Here is a 17,146-nt window from a genome sequence, read left to right on the forward strand (position 1 = left end):
TATATGTCAGTGGAATTTCCAACTTTTAAAACATCTTCAATAACTTTCTTTAAAGAACTTGTGTTATTAAACTCATAAAGACTATGTGCCAATGCAATTACATGCAGGTGGCTTTGTCTCTTTAAAATAAGCTTGAGCATCTCCCTTGAAAATGAATTGTAAATAGTTTTCCTCTAATGGCTCCAGCTCTATTATCACCCGATGTGAAAAAGCAGGCGCTAATGTTCACTTGTGACCCATCCCAATTAGGTCGCAGATGTTTTTTTTTTTTTTGAACCACAAACTCCCTTTAGTCTGTAACAAGAAACTAACAAATACAAGAAGGTGAGAATTGAAATAACAGCCCTCTTTACCATTTTGTTCAATGGAGTTGTCGAATACACTGAGGTCAATCAAAGTGCTCCCCCCACACCAGTAAGAAGAGGTGAACGGGAAGTACCACGGCTTTGGAATGCCATATTGTCCTGAAAGCAACGCACAAAATAATGTTAATATTTTAAACCAGCCTGAATAATCTGAGAATAAAGGTGCTACTGAAAAAACAAACTTCATGAAGCCAAAATCATGATGCGTTCGGAATTTATTATGTATTGTTGTTATAATCACAATTTTATTTTTGTAATCTACAAGAAAACTCAAACCTGTTACTAAAATGTAAATGAAAGAGACATATTAAGATATTTTCTTATTATAATTTATTCACTATTTTCACTTTTATTTGAATTCTCTATCTCTCTCTAGTTATACTATACATAAACATTTTTATCGAGTAAAAGGTCCAAACCTGGAAATACGTTCTCGATGTACCAGGTGAGCAGCCAGTGTATCAGTGAGTCAACCAGCATCATCATAAGAGAAACAAGGAAGCTATAGCGCCCCCCCTCCTCTGAACTGGTGGCAATATTTTTCCATTGAATGCCGATCCCCTGTTCTTCATATTTCGCGATGTTCTCACATCCGTATCCGAACGCCACACATGACAACAGACTCTGTGAATAAATACACGTTTGTGATGAAAATTACTCTGCCTGATTTTTTTCCACGTAGTTTGTCTTGTCCTAGTGCAGATATTCCGGTAATATAAAAGCAGCTCTTGGGGTCAAAAGGATTATTATCTGAGAATATGAAAGTGCACTGTTGGCATGGTCGTTGTTGTTAGCATTACAATAACAAGAGAACTCTGCTCTAGCCTCTGAAATTTGTGAAATGCATTCATAAACTCATCATGGTGAATAATTAGCATGCTCGGAATGCATTAGGAAAGTGAGCAATACATTTGGAAGGTTGTTTAAAATGAGCTAGCTGCGGTTTTCACATTTTTAAAACAGTAAATCAGGTACATAAGTTTTACTTATTCATTTGTTCCTTCATCAAATTCTCAGGGCTGAAGTTGCTATATTTGCCCGTCTCTCAATGATTGACAGAAGCAACAATTTCAGCATCCAACCACTGTTTTCACACACCAAATATGAATCAATGTCTTTGCTGGCCTATTATTTGTTGCAACAACAATAATAAAGTCAAGTAATTAAGAATAATAGTACTCTGCCAATGCAGATCCTGTTGAAAGGCTTATTCGACATGAAATCACAAATGACACTAGAAATTATCTGTTTGCCACTGACGATCACTCCGCCGCCATGTTGGCTGCCAGCTGTTTGCTCACGCCTCATTGGCTAACACTGCTTTGAGTCAACCTCAGTCATTTGACGAACCTTGACAGAGAAATTATAATGCTTTCTAGAAGTATTCCAACAGTGACCAGGGGTGGAAAGTAATAAATTGCCATCACTCAAGTTACTGTAATTGAGTAAATTTTTATAGGTAATTGTACTTTTTGAGTAGCTTTTTAACATACTTTTGTACTTGTGATCGAGTATAAATTGAGTAAATAGTTGTAATTAGTTATATTTTAAATAAAGGAGTCACAGTTCTTCCTGTCCCCAGTTGTATTACCATGGTCTTCAGCTCAGAGAATAAGTGGATTGTGGTTTGAAACAGCTTAAGCAAGTTTTGCATAAAACACTGATCTAAAATGCTACTGGATTTGCATTAAAGCAGACCTATTATACAAAATCGACTTTTTTGAGCCTTTAACTATGTTATAGTTCTTTCTCCTTCTCATTTATGCGCTCAGAGTTGTATTTAGTCTGATTCGTGCATGTTTGAGTAATCCTTATACTGCATTCAAGACATCACTGCTTACATCAAAACCACAGTTTTCTAACTCACAAGTCAGTGGACCTGTTTATTTTATTTAGATGAATATTCCGATTAATGCACAGGTGTCATAAATCATAACTATATATCAGACATGAGCACAGTAGGTCTTTTTTAAAAGAAGTAAATGGATAGTATATTCCTTGTGTACTTGTACTCGATTATTCTTTTACCTCAGAACAGATATAAGCAGTTCTTAAGTTAGAAATGAGACTGCTGTGTGCTGTCTAATCATAAAGTGTGTATCCTCCAAGAATCAGTAAGTGCGCTGTTAGCATGCTAGTTGTTGTTAGCATTATAGTGAAGGCTTTGGCATTTGGCTCTGAAAGTGGTGCAACCTGCTTCAACTCATCGTGTAAGTAAGCATTTAGCAGCAGTACTAGTACTTGTGTCTGAGTACAATTTTAGCCTAGTAACTGTACATTTACTTAAGTAGACATTTTCAGTACTCTTTCTACTGCTGACAGTGACAGAAGAGCCCGATCCAGTCCACAAATTCCTTTCTCAAATAGCGCTGCCCGACTAATGTCAAGCAATCAACAGAGAGGAGAGATATTTTGGGGACAGAATGGGACAAAATGGGCACCCATCCTTGACCTCCGGATGAAAGACTGACAACACAACAGGCTTCTTTGGATTGGGAGGGGGAAAAAAAAAAAAAGATGTTTGGGAGGTGCTCAAAAACAAGCCGCTATTGAACTCAACAACACACAATCACAAGCCCAAGACTATTTGGACTGGGGGCGGACAAAAGATGCTATTAAAAACAGTGATCACAGCATGGCCTTGATGTTTTACTAAAAGTGTGATTTCAAGTGTAATAAGCCATCTTTCATAGTTCTGAAGAAATTATTATTCCATTCATATGAAAATGTCAAACGTTAAAAAAAGATATGGACAAAACTCCTCTGTAAACCGTAGGTCACGTGTCACTAATTTGGCTAAAGCAATCTTTGAAAAGTTCACTCATTGAAAGGTCATTTTTTTATGAATTAATCAAATCAATTTCAGAACGTAAAGGACCTGTCTCCGGTTTGAATTCAAAGTTGCACAATGACAAATAGCCCTAATATTGCTTCAGCTAAAAGAAGTTGTCAGTTTGATGTAATGTGTGTCACAATCAGAAAATGTTCATTAAAATAGGGCTGTCACGGAAACTAATTTGGAAATGTGATACATTGTTGAAGAAAATTTAGACGATAATATTAAAACTAAACAAACTATAAATGTGAAATATTGATAAAAACAGGTGCTGCAATAAATAACTAGCTGATTGAAACACAACTAGTAGTTAGTTTGTATCTATAATCAGACATAGATGTTATTTATTTAACCCTCTAGAGCTCAAATCTTACCATAATACAGAAGAAAAATAACTCTCAGTTCCCCAAAACTAACTCCCAAATATTAAAGACGCTGTACTCATATTTTTCTGATACATTTGAGAAAAATGTGTCTCGCCCCAGATACAGAAATTGTATATGCAGCTCTTGAAATCACAAGAATTGTCACGTCTGATTTAGAAAAAAGAAGAACGAAACTGCTGCTTTAGTCCTAAAAATCATGTATTGTGAATCTACTGCTAGTTCCTCATTCATAAATAATTAGGTTATATTGAAATGAAATGTAGAAATCGGTATTGTCTTGTTCATACAATGAGGGAGATGTTAAGATGGTAAATTCTATATTAAATTGAATTAAACATATAGTAGTTTGATTTTTAGCTTCAATCATAATTCAGTTGACATGAGTGGAGCATACTAGTCTATTATCATGGTTTGTTTAGGCCGATATGAGTCAGAAAACACTGATTGAGCCTGAAAATAAAATTAAGTATATGTCAGGGGAATGTTCAATAACTTTGAACTCTTTTAAGAAATTGTTATTAAACTCATACGGACTATGTGCCAATGCAATTACATGGAGGTGGTTTTGTCCCTTTAAAATAAGCTTGAGCATTTCTATTCATAAAAACACTCGCCGCAATAAATAATTAGCTGAATGAAGCACACTAGTAGTTAGTTTGTATCTATAATGAGTCATAGAAGTTATTTATTCAACCCTCTAGAACTGAAATCGTATCATATCATCAGTACAAATGAAAAATACCACTGAGCTCCCCAAAACTCACTCCCAAATATTAGGTTTTACACAACAAAACTTCATGCTGGTCTCTGAGTTGTGGGGAAAAAAAGCTTATAAACCCATTGATGAATAATTACAATGTTCTAAATGTATAAGGTAAGTGAGGAATAACTTTTGGACCACTGCAAGCTATAAAATGAACTAGTTGTTTTTTTTTACATTTTCAGACAGAAGAAACCATGTACATCGCCTTTAATTGTACAATCTGTCACATATTGAAGGATAAGTCGATATAGTAATTACTGTGACAGGCCTAGATTTAAAAAAAGGTGATTTCTGGAGAATTTGTATGCCTGGGCACAGTGCAGTTGGACTCTTAGCTGGGAGGAAGAGAATAAAAAGAGAAAAATCTTTGCACAAGCACATCTGATAAAGAGGAGGGATGAAGAGGATAGTGGTTTGGTCACAAGAACATTGCTCATGCTAATTAGAAGGCTGGAGGGCTATCCATCTAAGGGGAACGCCGGAATAAAACCTAAAGTGCCAAGGGAGAAGCGAGCAGTGGCACCAAAGATTAAATAAGGTTTGGCCTGCTTTAGATGTAAAATGCTTTAAACCTGCACAGGGAAGAAAATGAGGTTTATTTTTAAGTGAACTTTCAAAGGCAAAATCGGCTCTGAAAAAGTTGGCGGTGTCAAGGCAAAATATTACTGCCACTAGAGCTGGGCATTATTAGAAAGCATGCCGAATATGGAAAGGCCGCAGCTGGGTTAGTAAAGAAAGGCTGGTGGTTCAATAACTGCGGTTGCGTGCTTGGGCAAAACACTTTGTTTTGTCACCATTTGTGCACATTAGGGCACAGCCTATATATCGGTTGGTGGATATTATTGGCTGCTATGGGCACTTGGAGAATGGTGGCATGTTTTTGATGTTAGTTGAAGGACAAACAAGCTTAATGTAAAGAGTATGAGAATAAGTATGTTATTTCCTAAAAAGGAACGTTAGACCATTGGTTGTAGCTAAAGTTAAGATGTCACAGTACATTTTTATGACTACAGTTGTTGCCAGACCATGTATTAATCACTCTGTATGACATGAGCCTCACGCCTGTTGTCCACCACACTATATATAAAACTGTCTGTTGCTGAAACTCAATCTCTCTGTAGTTGCATGTAGGCAGTAGAGCCAGAGCTCTGTATGTGTTTGTATTAAATCTTCAGAAAACGCACATGTGGTCCTCACCTCTTTTCTTATACAGCAACCAGAAACTCATATCAAAGACATATCGGCTGTCAGCCTAAATCTAACCGATATAACCAGATAGTCCATGTGGGCAAGTTATACCTCGTTATAAAGCCTAACGCTCTATATTACGTCCATTTAAACTAATTGACAGACAGATAAATGTCCTAATATGTGGTGTTGCATCTATATTTATCAGAGGAGTAATTTGTTTGTGTGTGTTTGTGAGGCCGTACTGCACCTGAATGTACCCCCCAGAGTCACATCATCTGACTCACGTGCGCTTGTTTACACCAGTGCAATAGACCATTTTCACAATGCCCTGCTTTGCTCAGAAGTAGTTGGCTAATGCTAGTCATTGTTAGTCTTTAAGCTTTCATCTTTCTTACCTTGATAATTGTGGACAAATTCGTAATGGAGAAAATGTGTCCTTTGTTGACCTTGTTGGTTAAAGATTTGGTGATGGGGCAGGCAGATTTATGAAGCTGGTGGACATTTCCACAGATAATTTGCCACAGAAAAGCATTAACTTGAAGTTCTGCAAACCTTACCAGGAGGGACTTCCAGCCATTGTGAAAAAGGTCTACATCAGCATCCTCTCAGACAGCACTGAGGTGTTGGCTTTAAATGCTCTTGTGTCTGATCTAAGAGACCAAGTAAGTTAGTTCGAATTGTGAATTGTGTGATTTCTGGTGTAAAATGAAGCGCCGGTGAGATGACACATGCTGCAGTTTGACAGTCAGACATGCTCATAGAGAGATACAGAGAGAGAGGGAGAGAGCTGATCTATAGACCTTTAGTCATTTAGTCGATTAATGTATTAGTTGACTGATGAGTTTATCAAAGGCCCCATATTACATGATTTTTTTATTTCTATTTTTGATGTTATAAAGTTGTTTGCAAATATATGATGGTGATTTGAGTGTTAATGACAAGACTATTTTTCCGGTGGGTGGTACACTACCTTGTCACCATGAAGCATTCATTAGTTTGCCTAGAATTTCTCATAGTAAGGCATTAAACTCAACCAGCTCACATATTCAATTACAGTTTATCACTAATAAAATAAAAAGGCACATGTGTTAAAAATCTGCATTTTTATGGTAAGACGTCATGTCTCCCCATAGGTCTTTAGGTAGAGGTGTCGCCTGCTTGTCTCCATGGAGATTTAGACATGTTTAATGAGACATGGAACATTCTTGGTAAAGCAAAGCCATCGCAGCCACACCAAAGACACCAACACAAAAACAGAGTAATGAAGTGTACTGAATTCACTGTGGGATCGAAAACTGCAAGGAACAGTACATACGGGAAACTAAGCAACCACTACATAAGAGATTATATCAACACAAAATAAAACTCAGGTGTACTCTGCTGTCCACTTTCATCTTAAAACCACAAATCATTTGAAGACAGTAAGGTACAAATTTTAAGCTGATAGAAAAAGCAGTGAAGAAAGCTTTTTGGTTAAGAGTATTGAAGGTAACTTCTAAGGAAAGAAGTTTCAAAATGTAATCAAATTTGTTTTATAGAGTTCACAAAAAAATTCTGTTCCGAAAAGGACCACAATATAGATCTTGGCCCAATGAAGGACGAATACTTTGCTGCAACTCTATAGCCTTTTCTAATAATAAATTTGCGACGCAGCACCCTAACTTCTTATCTTTTGTTTTGGAGATCAGATGACTTTACCTGACCTGATACAGTCTTGTCTTTGTTCACAAAAAAGAAAACATGAGCTGATTGGGATTCTGGGAAAGCTGCAGTCGGACACCGAACAACAGAGATTGGAGATTTTGTGCGTCTTTGTCGGAGGAACAGGACAGCTCGAGGACAAATGATAGCAGTACCGCTCTAAAGGTCACATAGAAGGGCTGTGCTGAGAGTTGAGCAATGCTACACTATTTATCTTTATCCTTTAAAGGAGACCACAAACCCCCAAAGCCCCTCGCTGCTTAGGTGTCCTTTAAGGTACATGTCTCTGTGCCGCTTGCGTATTTCAACCCACTTAAAGGCGCTTTTTTACCATTATAAAAACCTGAGAAAGAAAACTAGTTTTAAAGGATTTGCAGTGGTGCAAAGTTATTCCTGCCTTACATTTTGTATTCACGGCAATGAGTTTATAAGTTCTTTTCACAACTTTTAAAGGCCAGAGCGCAGTTTTGCTGCCATGGTAAAAGGACAACAAGCTTCTCGGACAATAAAACAATTTATAATTTCATGCAGGCAGTACACAGCAGTTAAAAATAAAAATAAACTTACCGCAACTATCTTGGTGCGGAAGCTCATGACATCTTGCCAGGTTTGGCAGAGCAGGTGAGGCAAATAAAGGAGGAAGTATATGAGGCCTCCACACGCTGCAGCTAGATTCGCTTTGGAGAAGAAGACGCTAATCAAGAAACACTCTGTGATGGTGGCCAGGCAGAAGACCAGCAGAAACACGAAAATCACAGAGGGGTCACTGTACTGGAGCACTTTCCCATACTGCACCAGGGAGGCAAAAGACAACACATGTTAAATGTGAACAAATTAAGAAGAAAAACATGTGATTGAAAATGGATTGTAACATAATTCATGTATGATTGAAAAAGATTTTCCAAACAAGAAGAACCCAGCTGTACTTTGGTTGGCCCTGTTTGCCTTTCACTTGGATTCAGCAGATTTTCAAATATAATATTGTGTTTCAAAGGTATTCACATCTCCTTTTGCAAATATTGTAAAAATGCATAATGGCATTGCTGAATTAAAGAAGCATTATCCATCTTATTTATTTCTATTTTTTTATCTCCATGAAAACAACTACTGATAAGAGGAGAGGTGGTCCCACATGTTATTCAAGGTATTTTTGAGCAATAAAACAACTGTAATGTAATCCTTTCAACAAATACTTTAAAAGTATTTGGAAGACTCAGGCAAAGCAACTGCAAGGTGAAGTTTATTTGTTTCTATTTATCTTTCTGGCAAACATTGCATTTTGCCTTTGTTTCTTTTAAAAATATTTTGTTAGTATTTGTTAATATTTAAGGAACACCAATCTCCTTTAGCACAGCCTTGTATCTGTATAATTTAATTTTGAGTTTAATTGAATGTGTAGACAATTGTATAAATGCTGCTTGTAGGACCATAAAAATTATTTTAATTATATTATCTTGATTAAAATTGTGCAATAATAGCTTTGTCAAGTGTCAGACATGATAGTCGGAGCTCTCCACTCATAGTAAAGCTGAGTCCTTCTCGAGGTGCATATGATAGGTTAGGCTACTTCACTAAAATTAAGATTGTATTAAAAGAGTTGCCTAGTTTTTTTAAGTGTTTTAACTTTGGTTTATAATTTAAAGTTTATATTTTACTTACTTTAACTGTTAACCTTACACATATAATGTTAAAAAAAGGTCAAAGCTTGTTGTTAAAGCTTGTCACGTCAATTTTAATTAGACTAATACAAATAAAGGACAATGCCTACATTTTGTAAATTAATGTTCAAAATGGCAGAAAAAAAGTCTGCCTTGAATGTAAATTTTCTCTCCATTTTGGATGTACTTCCTGTAATTTTCTTATTTTCTTCGTTTTTTTCCGTAAACTGCCACTTAACTGATATAAAACTAAGATAAATATTTATCACAAGTACTATCCCCCCCAAACCAAGTAATAATTAGAAAAGCATGAAAACCTGTCATATGCACTTTAAATCAACAGGATCATTTTGAAATCACCTTCATGGTCAGAGAAAGAAGCATAGCGCTTAAAGCCAGGGGCAGAAAGCACGACACAGCCCAGCTCAGCCAATAGATGGAGCTCTTCAGGCCCATGATTCTGATTGTTTCCTTTAGCCGTGCTTCCTTCTCAACCACAATGTTTTTAACTATCATGGCCACCGAATAAATCCAGCCAAGGGTCAAGAACATCGGGATGGAGACGCTTAGTCGTTTCATGAACCTAAGAGCAGCCAGATGGAGGAAAAAGAGTTGTTAAAAATATCCAGTTGCAATTTTTCGGCAAGAACAGCGATTAGATTCGTGATTTATTCAAGTTAATGACATATGACAATGACATAAAGACTGAAACAGGAACAGACAAACTAATACAAGAACATGTTTGTACAGATGTAAACTACAGGATTAGTCATTTTTATGCAGAATAAGACAGGTCATTTTGTTTTTTTGTGGAGGAAATGATGGTACAGTACTTCAAAAAATTTTGTCTCTGCGAATTGCTATCTGCATCCCATCAAATTGTGTTTTCGATTGTGATTAATCTTGAAACCACTTTACCAACTACATATCAGTCTGTACTTAGGTCAGGTAAGGATCTATATAAGTCTATCATAAACCCACACATGTTGAACTTTATCATTATTTGTGTAAAATCCATCAGTAGTCTAGGTAGAATCCATGGCAAAATGAGCAATTCAGTTTGTCAATTGGACAATGTTGGTCATTTCACAGCTCATCCAAGCTCCTTCTTCACTTCTGGTCAGATGACGGAGGAGCTACAATGAAACTACTCTGAAACTAACAAAACTGCTTGTTTACCCAGAGGTGTTAAAGCACTCATTATGGCCCCAGATGATTATGCTAATAACAACCAAACTAAACTTTTGTCCAGTTGACAAATTTAATTGCTCATTTTGCCATGGATTCTACCTGGATGACTGAGGGATTTTACACAAATAATGGTAAAGTTTAACATGTGTAGGTTTATAATAGACTTATATCGGTCCTTACCTCACCTAATTACAGACTGATATGTAGTTGGTAAAGTGGTTGTAAGATTTATCACAATCAAAAACACAATTTGATGGGACTCAAATAGCAAAAACTACATTTTAAGTACTGTACCATAATTTCTTCTACAAAAAAACAAACAAACAAAATAACCTGTCTTATTCTGCATAAAAATGACCAACTGAAGTAGTAGCTTGGATGAGTTGCGAAACATATTGAACCAAATAAACTTTTGTCCAGTTGACAAATTGAATATTTCCTTTAGCCTTATCATTATTTGTTAGGGATTGGCTCCACAAATTTGCCACATAAATCATATAGCTATCTTAAATTATCTTAGGGGACTGGGGATTCTAGGTTCATGTTTGCAATTGAGTGTTTTGAAGGTTTCTATTTCAGCATGAGTCAATTAAATCCAAATGTTATGTTGGGGACATTTTGGAGACATTTGAAACAATACAATACTTTATTTGTATTACACTTAGCAATGACCGCCCTTCACACGCTCTCAATCTCAGAATATTGCCGGCATTTAGCTCTCCTGTAACCAGAAAACTAAGCTTGTAAATAAGGAAACCAAACTCGAAACCAAAGAAACTAAGCAGTGGTACTGGTAATCTCCTGGCTTCATTCACACCTTAGCCATCTCTGCGTATTCCCTTATTTCCCCACCAGATCAGAAATGCAAATCAGATCTGGCCTGGTTCACACATGATCCTGTTCTAGCAAAATAAAGGTACATTTCCAGGTTAGACTGTATGTGTGAATGGGGCTTATGGCTGACACGCAAAACATACACTTGACTATATCATGTTTTAGGAATTTTGGTTGAAGATAAGGCAATAAAAAAGAGTGCAGTGAGATAAAGATCTATGACTAATGTGATGCACTTCATTAATTAGCAGCAGACAGACTGATTGCACAGAGGGTCCCTGTCTTCTCCATAAGCATATGTTTTGGTTCAAGATTATTTCTACAACACCTTTCATTTTGTTTGCTTGGATTTAATTAAAGCGCTTATCCATCACATGTTAATCTGCCCCCTTCTTCATTTTCTTGCACAGTGCACACTCAATTCTGAAAATATGTCCCATACACATGCTGCTGCTGCTTGAACTATGTAGAGGTGATAGACTCTATACAGAAGTGGACTAAGGGAGTATGACGTCACCCATAGCCTTCAGCTCCAGTCAAATGAAGCTTACTATGCTGGCAGTTACAGGTACAAAATAAAAACACCTGGATCATGCAGAGCGGGTTAATACAAACATTTTAAGACCAAAATGACGAGGCTCACTGCAGCAGATACAGAGGTGAGGGGTGACAATTTTCCCATGTGAAGACAATTGTAAAAGAGTCAATGCCCCCATGAACATCGACTCTTTTTCAATTGACTTTACATTGACAGAATATATTCCATGTTTTTCCACAGAGCCTTCATTAAAGAGAACTACAGGCTATGGGATAATATGCAGTCTGTGTTGGACGCCTATAAAGCTGCTGTCATGGAATCAGGAAACTCTGGGATAAGAGGTCAGAGTTCGCTGCTTGCGTTCATGTGCTTGGGTGGATTTTGATGTTGCCAATAATAAAACCCTCTCATAAATGGTGTTTTATAGCGTTTACAAGTAAGATTTGTTGTTAACCTTCTCAAAAGCTAAATGTACAGAAGCAAGGTACAGGCACATTTATTCAACCAGAGATGATGTTCCAGACAGTAGTTTCTCTGTCGTGGTTCAAAATTGGGTACAGGTCTTTTTATACTGTAGAATCCTTTATTTCAGAATATAATCAGATAAAATTTATTTTTAAGACACTGCACTTTTGAGATCACTTTTAACAGTCTAAATAAAGCATGATTGATAACGAACAACTGCTAAGACTTAATTAAGTAGTTACAAAACCTGAATCATTTTTAACTATTTGCTTATAATGAAAATAATGTTCTTACTTTATTAAGGCCAATTTAAGATATTATATAAAATACTTACTTATGGAGTAAGAAAGCTGTCAAAAATATTCGTGGTCGTTGTTGTAGCTTCTTGTGCCATTACTCTCTGTTTTTACCCTCTGCTACAAACTTGAGCATGCGCAGTCTTGATCTTGATCGATGTTTCTTCTGCTCGATGAATAATGTCTGTGAAGTGATGACGTATTTTTGACAGTAAAGTTCCGTCTGTGAATTCGTATTCGTACTGATGAAAGCGTAATCGTAAATTTTCATTTCGTGATTGTAATTCATGACGTCGTAATTTTTCAATTCGTATTCTGATGGATAAAATACACACAATATATTTTATGTACGACTGGACTCATTTGAGAGTTTACAAATATTTATTTTATGCGCAACTACAGCCAAATATGCACGGATTTCCCAAATACGCACGGATTTCTATTTTATGCGCACGAATATTTTTGACAGCTTTCTTACTCCATACTTACTCATTTGAGCTTTAAGACATGTTGTAATGCAGTGTCCTCCTCAAAAACATACCTGGAGTTGTGTTTTGTTTCATTCACACATGTTTGAGTAACCCTTTAAGAAGAGTCTGTCTACATCTCCAGAGCACAAAATGCTTTGTTCCACATTCTGATGTCATGACGCCAAGTAATTCTAGCGAAGGTATGGAATTAAAAACAGTGGAGCACATCCTGTATTACCACTTGTAATACAGTGGTACAGAGAGTTTTCTGTTTGAGAAAATAAGTAAATATGCAGGATTTGTGTGTTAAACATGTGTGAATTAAAAAAAAAAAAACTCTGAGTCTGTTTTTGATGAGGAAACAACATAAGATAGATCAGAAAATAGCAATATGGGGCCTTTAAAGTGTACTCATTATACAGCGCAACCATTTGGTTTTATATATGTCTTGCATATTTGATTAATGCCAAGAACATTTCACCAAGGTTTACTGACAGAACATATTCCATGTTTTTCCACAGAGCCTTCATTAAAGAGAACTACAGGCTATTGGATAATACGCAGTGCCTCCTTCATAATAGAAGGGAAAACAAGTGCAAAGTGGCAGAGGGCTCAGGTGCACATGACAAACCTGATTGTTGTCATACCTAATCCAGACACAGTCTTATGGTAATCACAATTTGATTTGCCATCATTATTAATGCGCTGAAAATGCCTGTGAAATTATCATTTAGAACAGGCCCCACTATCTGTGCACGCACCACTCCTCCAAGGCACTCCGCTAACTCAATTTATTGTTATTAATGTTTACAAATTGTCAATGACTTGCAAACACATTAGGCTGATGGGGAAATTGCGTTTCGCCCAGCTGTTCAAATATCACTTTTTATTTACCGCTTCTATTTTCCAATTAAACTGCAAAAATGGATTAGCGCTACGTGAAATGATCATCCCTTATGATCGTATTGGTGTCTACAGAACACAAGTCAAAGGACGATGTTGGGTCTTTACATGGGCTGACTTATAGCGCTGATATGGTGGACAATTTGGCATTTTACAAGTGTCCTTTCAGTTTAAAATGCTTTATAGTGGCGGTATCATGCAAAATCAACTTTTTGGAGTGTTCTACCAGTTTACAGCGTTGTTTCCTCATCAAAAACATGCCTGAAGAGATTTTATACAGAAGCCCTTCTTAGCAGTATGAGCTCACACCTCTAATACAAGGCTCCACCCATACACCTTTACGTAATGAGTAATACAAAACAATACACTACAACTTCACAAACCTGATGAGATGTGCAGTAGTACCATTAGCAGGATGTGCGTTGAGTGTGATGCAATAGCACTTTGAAGGGTGAGTAACTTAGAGCAACATGTAGTGCAGCTAGCATATTAAAATATATATATATAAAGGTAGCATGCCAATCTAAATATGCTGTCTTATCTATTAATACCCCGTAGACGTGTAATACCATACTGCTCTTTAAACATTGTACATTATGAGGCTTGTAACATCAGTGCATTCTCAACAATTGCAGCTGATCATGCTCTTTCATCCTACTATTCCACACAAAGTAATGAAAATTGTCTGCAGTTACAAAACCTATTCATTATCATCACAGCAGTTCAAGCATGCATTGAGTTTTCTTTTCTACAAACACAGAAGGAGAAGAGGTGATGCAAGCGCAGGGAAATAAAGGCCACATACGGCTTGGCATGACGTTAATTTGACTTAATTGCGGATTTGGGTTGATGCACACTTAATTAAGCACCAGAAAGATGATTTAACGAATTATGGATAATGATTGGATCCAGAGCTCTTTTTATTAGCGATGATTAACATGGAGGCAAAATACCAAATCGCAGAAGCAAGAAGCCTTTGACTTAATGACCGATGTGATTATGTGGTTTGTTGAACTTGTTGACACTTGTTTTTTTGTAAAAATAAATCGTTTCACAAAAGATGTGAATTTCAAAGATTTTGCAGTGTGTAGGTTGTGTTCATGTACTACAATTTGATGAAGTCATAATCTCAAATGGTGGGTAAAGGTCTATGTAAATATGGGAGATTTGCTGTTTTTCAAATATCCAAACTTCTGATCTACAAATGCTGAAATGTATCATTATTTGTTAGGAACTGGGTCCACAAACCTGCAATATTAATTTCATGGCTTAAAGAGTTGAATAATGGCACCAATTTCAGAGGTCATTGGGGAAAAAATATATATTATACTGATGGTACAGAGGCCGAATTTTGTGTATGTTTGTGTTTCACATAGATAGGCTCAGTAAATAAAGAGATATTAATCATAAACCAAATCAACAAATCTGTAATTTGACAGTTGAATAATAAATTCCACCATTCGGACCTGAACTCCAGCTAAATTTTAAACTATAATAATTTGAAAATGTTTTGAAGTCACGTGAACTCAACCTATTCTTGCCTTGCGTTTTGGTATTTACTTTGCGGATCTACAGACCTTAAGCATCAGAGTCATAAGTGCACAGGTGATACTGAGGAGGAGGATGCTTTCAGTAATCCTGGCAGCCCACAGGGCGCCATTTTGGACGCCGATGGCACGGAGAACCTCTTTGAGGCGGAGCTCTTTCTCCAGTACGATGCTTTTGATGGTCATGCACACTGTGTAAATGAAGGCCAGCACAAGGAACATGGGGAGGATGTTGGCGATACTGTCTGTGAATCTGAAGGAAAGTAATACATTAGTTGTAGAGGTTAGCAATGCAATATGGGTAATGTAGTTAGAACAGAAAACAATATATTTTATGTACTTGTACACAATAAAACAAACTAAAATAGCATTATTATTATTAGCTGTTGCTAGGCAACACATTTTAAACTATATATATTGCTATAGAGATACTGCGATAAATAATAATACTGAAACTACTTAATGCCACTGATACAATAACAATAAAGGAAGATAATCCCAGTAAATCATTTTTTAAATTAGACAGTATCACTAACAGGGAAAGAAAATTTTATGATAAATACTGAATCCAAAAATATATTGTTCCAGCTTTCATGTACTGAACAGTACATGAAAGTCAGTAAATAATTTTCAATGTATTTGTGCCTGTGTTTTAGTTAAAAGTGTATGTGTTCACATTTACATACACACTGCATCAAATAATCTGGGACTAAACCTGAAAGTAAGCCTGGACTAGACCAGAGCTACAACCAAATAGAGCAAAACTACAAAAAATATGTTTTCACAAGTTTTATTTATCTGAAATGTGGGAATTATGTACAGTCCCAAGCTAACATGAAAGAAAGTAAATCATTTTGACAGATTTGTAATAACTTTCTTAATCAAAGTGGCTTAGTTAATCAAACTTTTACCACTGAAATAATATACAGAATATGGTCGTTTCAAGTCGAGATGTATAGAGCCTAGACTGCATATTTTGCACTGTGATATAGATCGCAATAATGCAGATAACAAATATTCAAGCCTCTTCTTAAGTTTTAGGTGCATAGAGAAATTCAAAAATGTATGGTAAAGTTTAAAATAGTATGACTAGCTTTTGTAACAAACATACTTCTCAGGTACAAGTAAAAAAAAATTTGTTTGTTTTAATGATCAACCACAATCTGTACCACAACGTGTTCTCAGCCTGGAACATTATCAAGCATTTTATATCACATTTTCTCTTCACCTTAATAAACTTTTTGCACGGTTCAGTCAATCTGTGCAGTGTTGCGCCTAATACAGGGGATGATGTATGATTTGATGCTGTTACAACACAATAACCCATTATTAAAGCACCTTCATAATGCCACCAAAATGCCATGTCGATACTGACTCCCACGCCAATATTACAAAGTGCTTCCTTTGCTTTTATTAGACAGTGAAGGAGGGATATCTAATAGGGTTTGACAATGTATGGATTTTGCATAGCTCATAGGTCTAATAAATACTAGTGATATAATGCAACGCAAGCATGGGGTGGAATTTAAACAACATTAAAATGAGAGATTTTCATGCTGTTCTGATTATTTGTTTTGGTGGGAGAGTGGCTGGGAAAATATTTAGCATACATTAATCATTACAATAACTGAGTGGCAATTTGCGGAAAATATAATTGAAAAAAAAGTACAAAAATACAGGGAGTAGAGTTATAAAATGGATTACATCATCAGCACAGAAAATTCTAGCCAAAATGCATGAACAATTGGAGCAAAAGGAAGTGATTTTTCTGATAGTTAAACCTTCAAAAATAAAGGTCAAACCATTTATTTTAATTAGTCTAATCATAACTATTGTGTAATTTTTAACATGATGGTTGCTAGGTAACTATTATGGAATAACTTTTGCATAAATATATGGGCATTTCACTGGAAAATAATTTATAAAACTAATCGATTTACATAGCTGCAGTTAACATTTACATCAGAGAAATTTCTTTTGAACCAGCCTGGGCGAGTTATTT

At 36.1% G+C, this 17,146-nt stretch overlaps 1 protein-coding gene across 1 annotated transcript in view; it reads right to left on the reverse strand.

Moving 5' to 3' along the window:
• LOC110159332 (phospholipid-transporting ATPase ABCA1-like) overlaps positions 1-17,146 on the reverse strand; it is a 234,285-nt gene that overhangs the window by 166,392 nt on the left and 50,747 nt on the right. Inside the window, exons 15-18 of the mRNA XM_055156114.1 lie at positions 15,175-15,397; positions 7,810-8,031; positions 785-989; positions 354-464 (exon numbers count right to left, since the gene is read on the reverse strand). Coding sequence (XP_055012089.1) covers positions 354-464; positions 785-989; positions 7,810-8,031; positions 15,175-15,397 — 761 coding nt within the window. The remainder of the gene's footprint in view (positions 1-353; positions 465-784; positions 990-7,809; positions 8,032-15,174; positions 15,398-17,146) is intronic.

The sequence above is a fragment of the Boleophthalmus pectinirostris genome, unplaced genomic scaffold, assembly GCF_026225935.1.
Source record: "Boleophthalmus pectinirostris isolate CB_2022bp ecotype Guang Dong unplaced genomic scaffold, ASM2622593v1 HiC_scaffold_20, whole genome shotgun sequence".
Classification (NCBI taxonomy): Eukaryota; Metazoa; Chordata; class Actinopteri; order Gobiiformes; family Gobiidae; genus Boleophthalmus; species Boleophthalmus pectinirostris.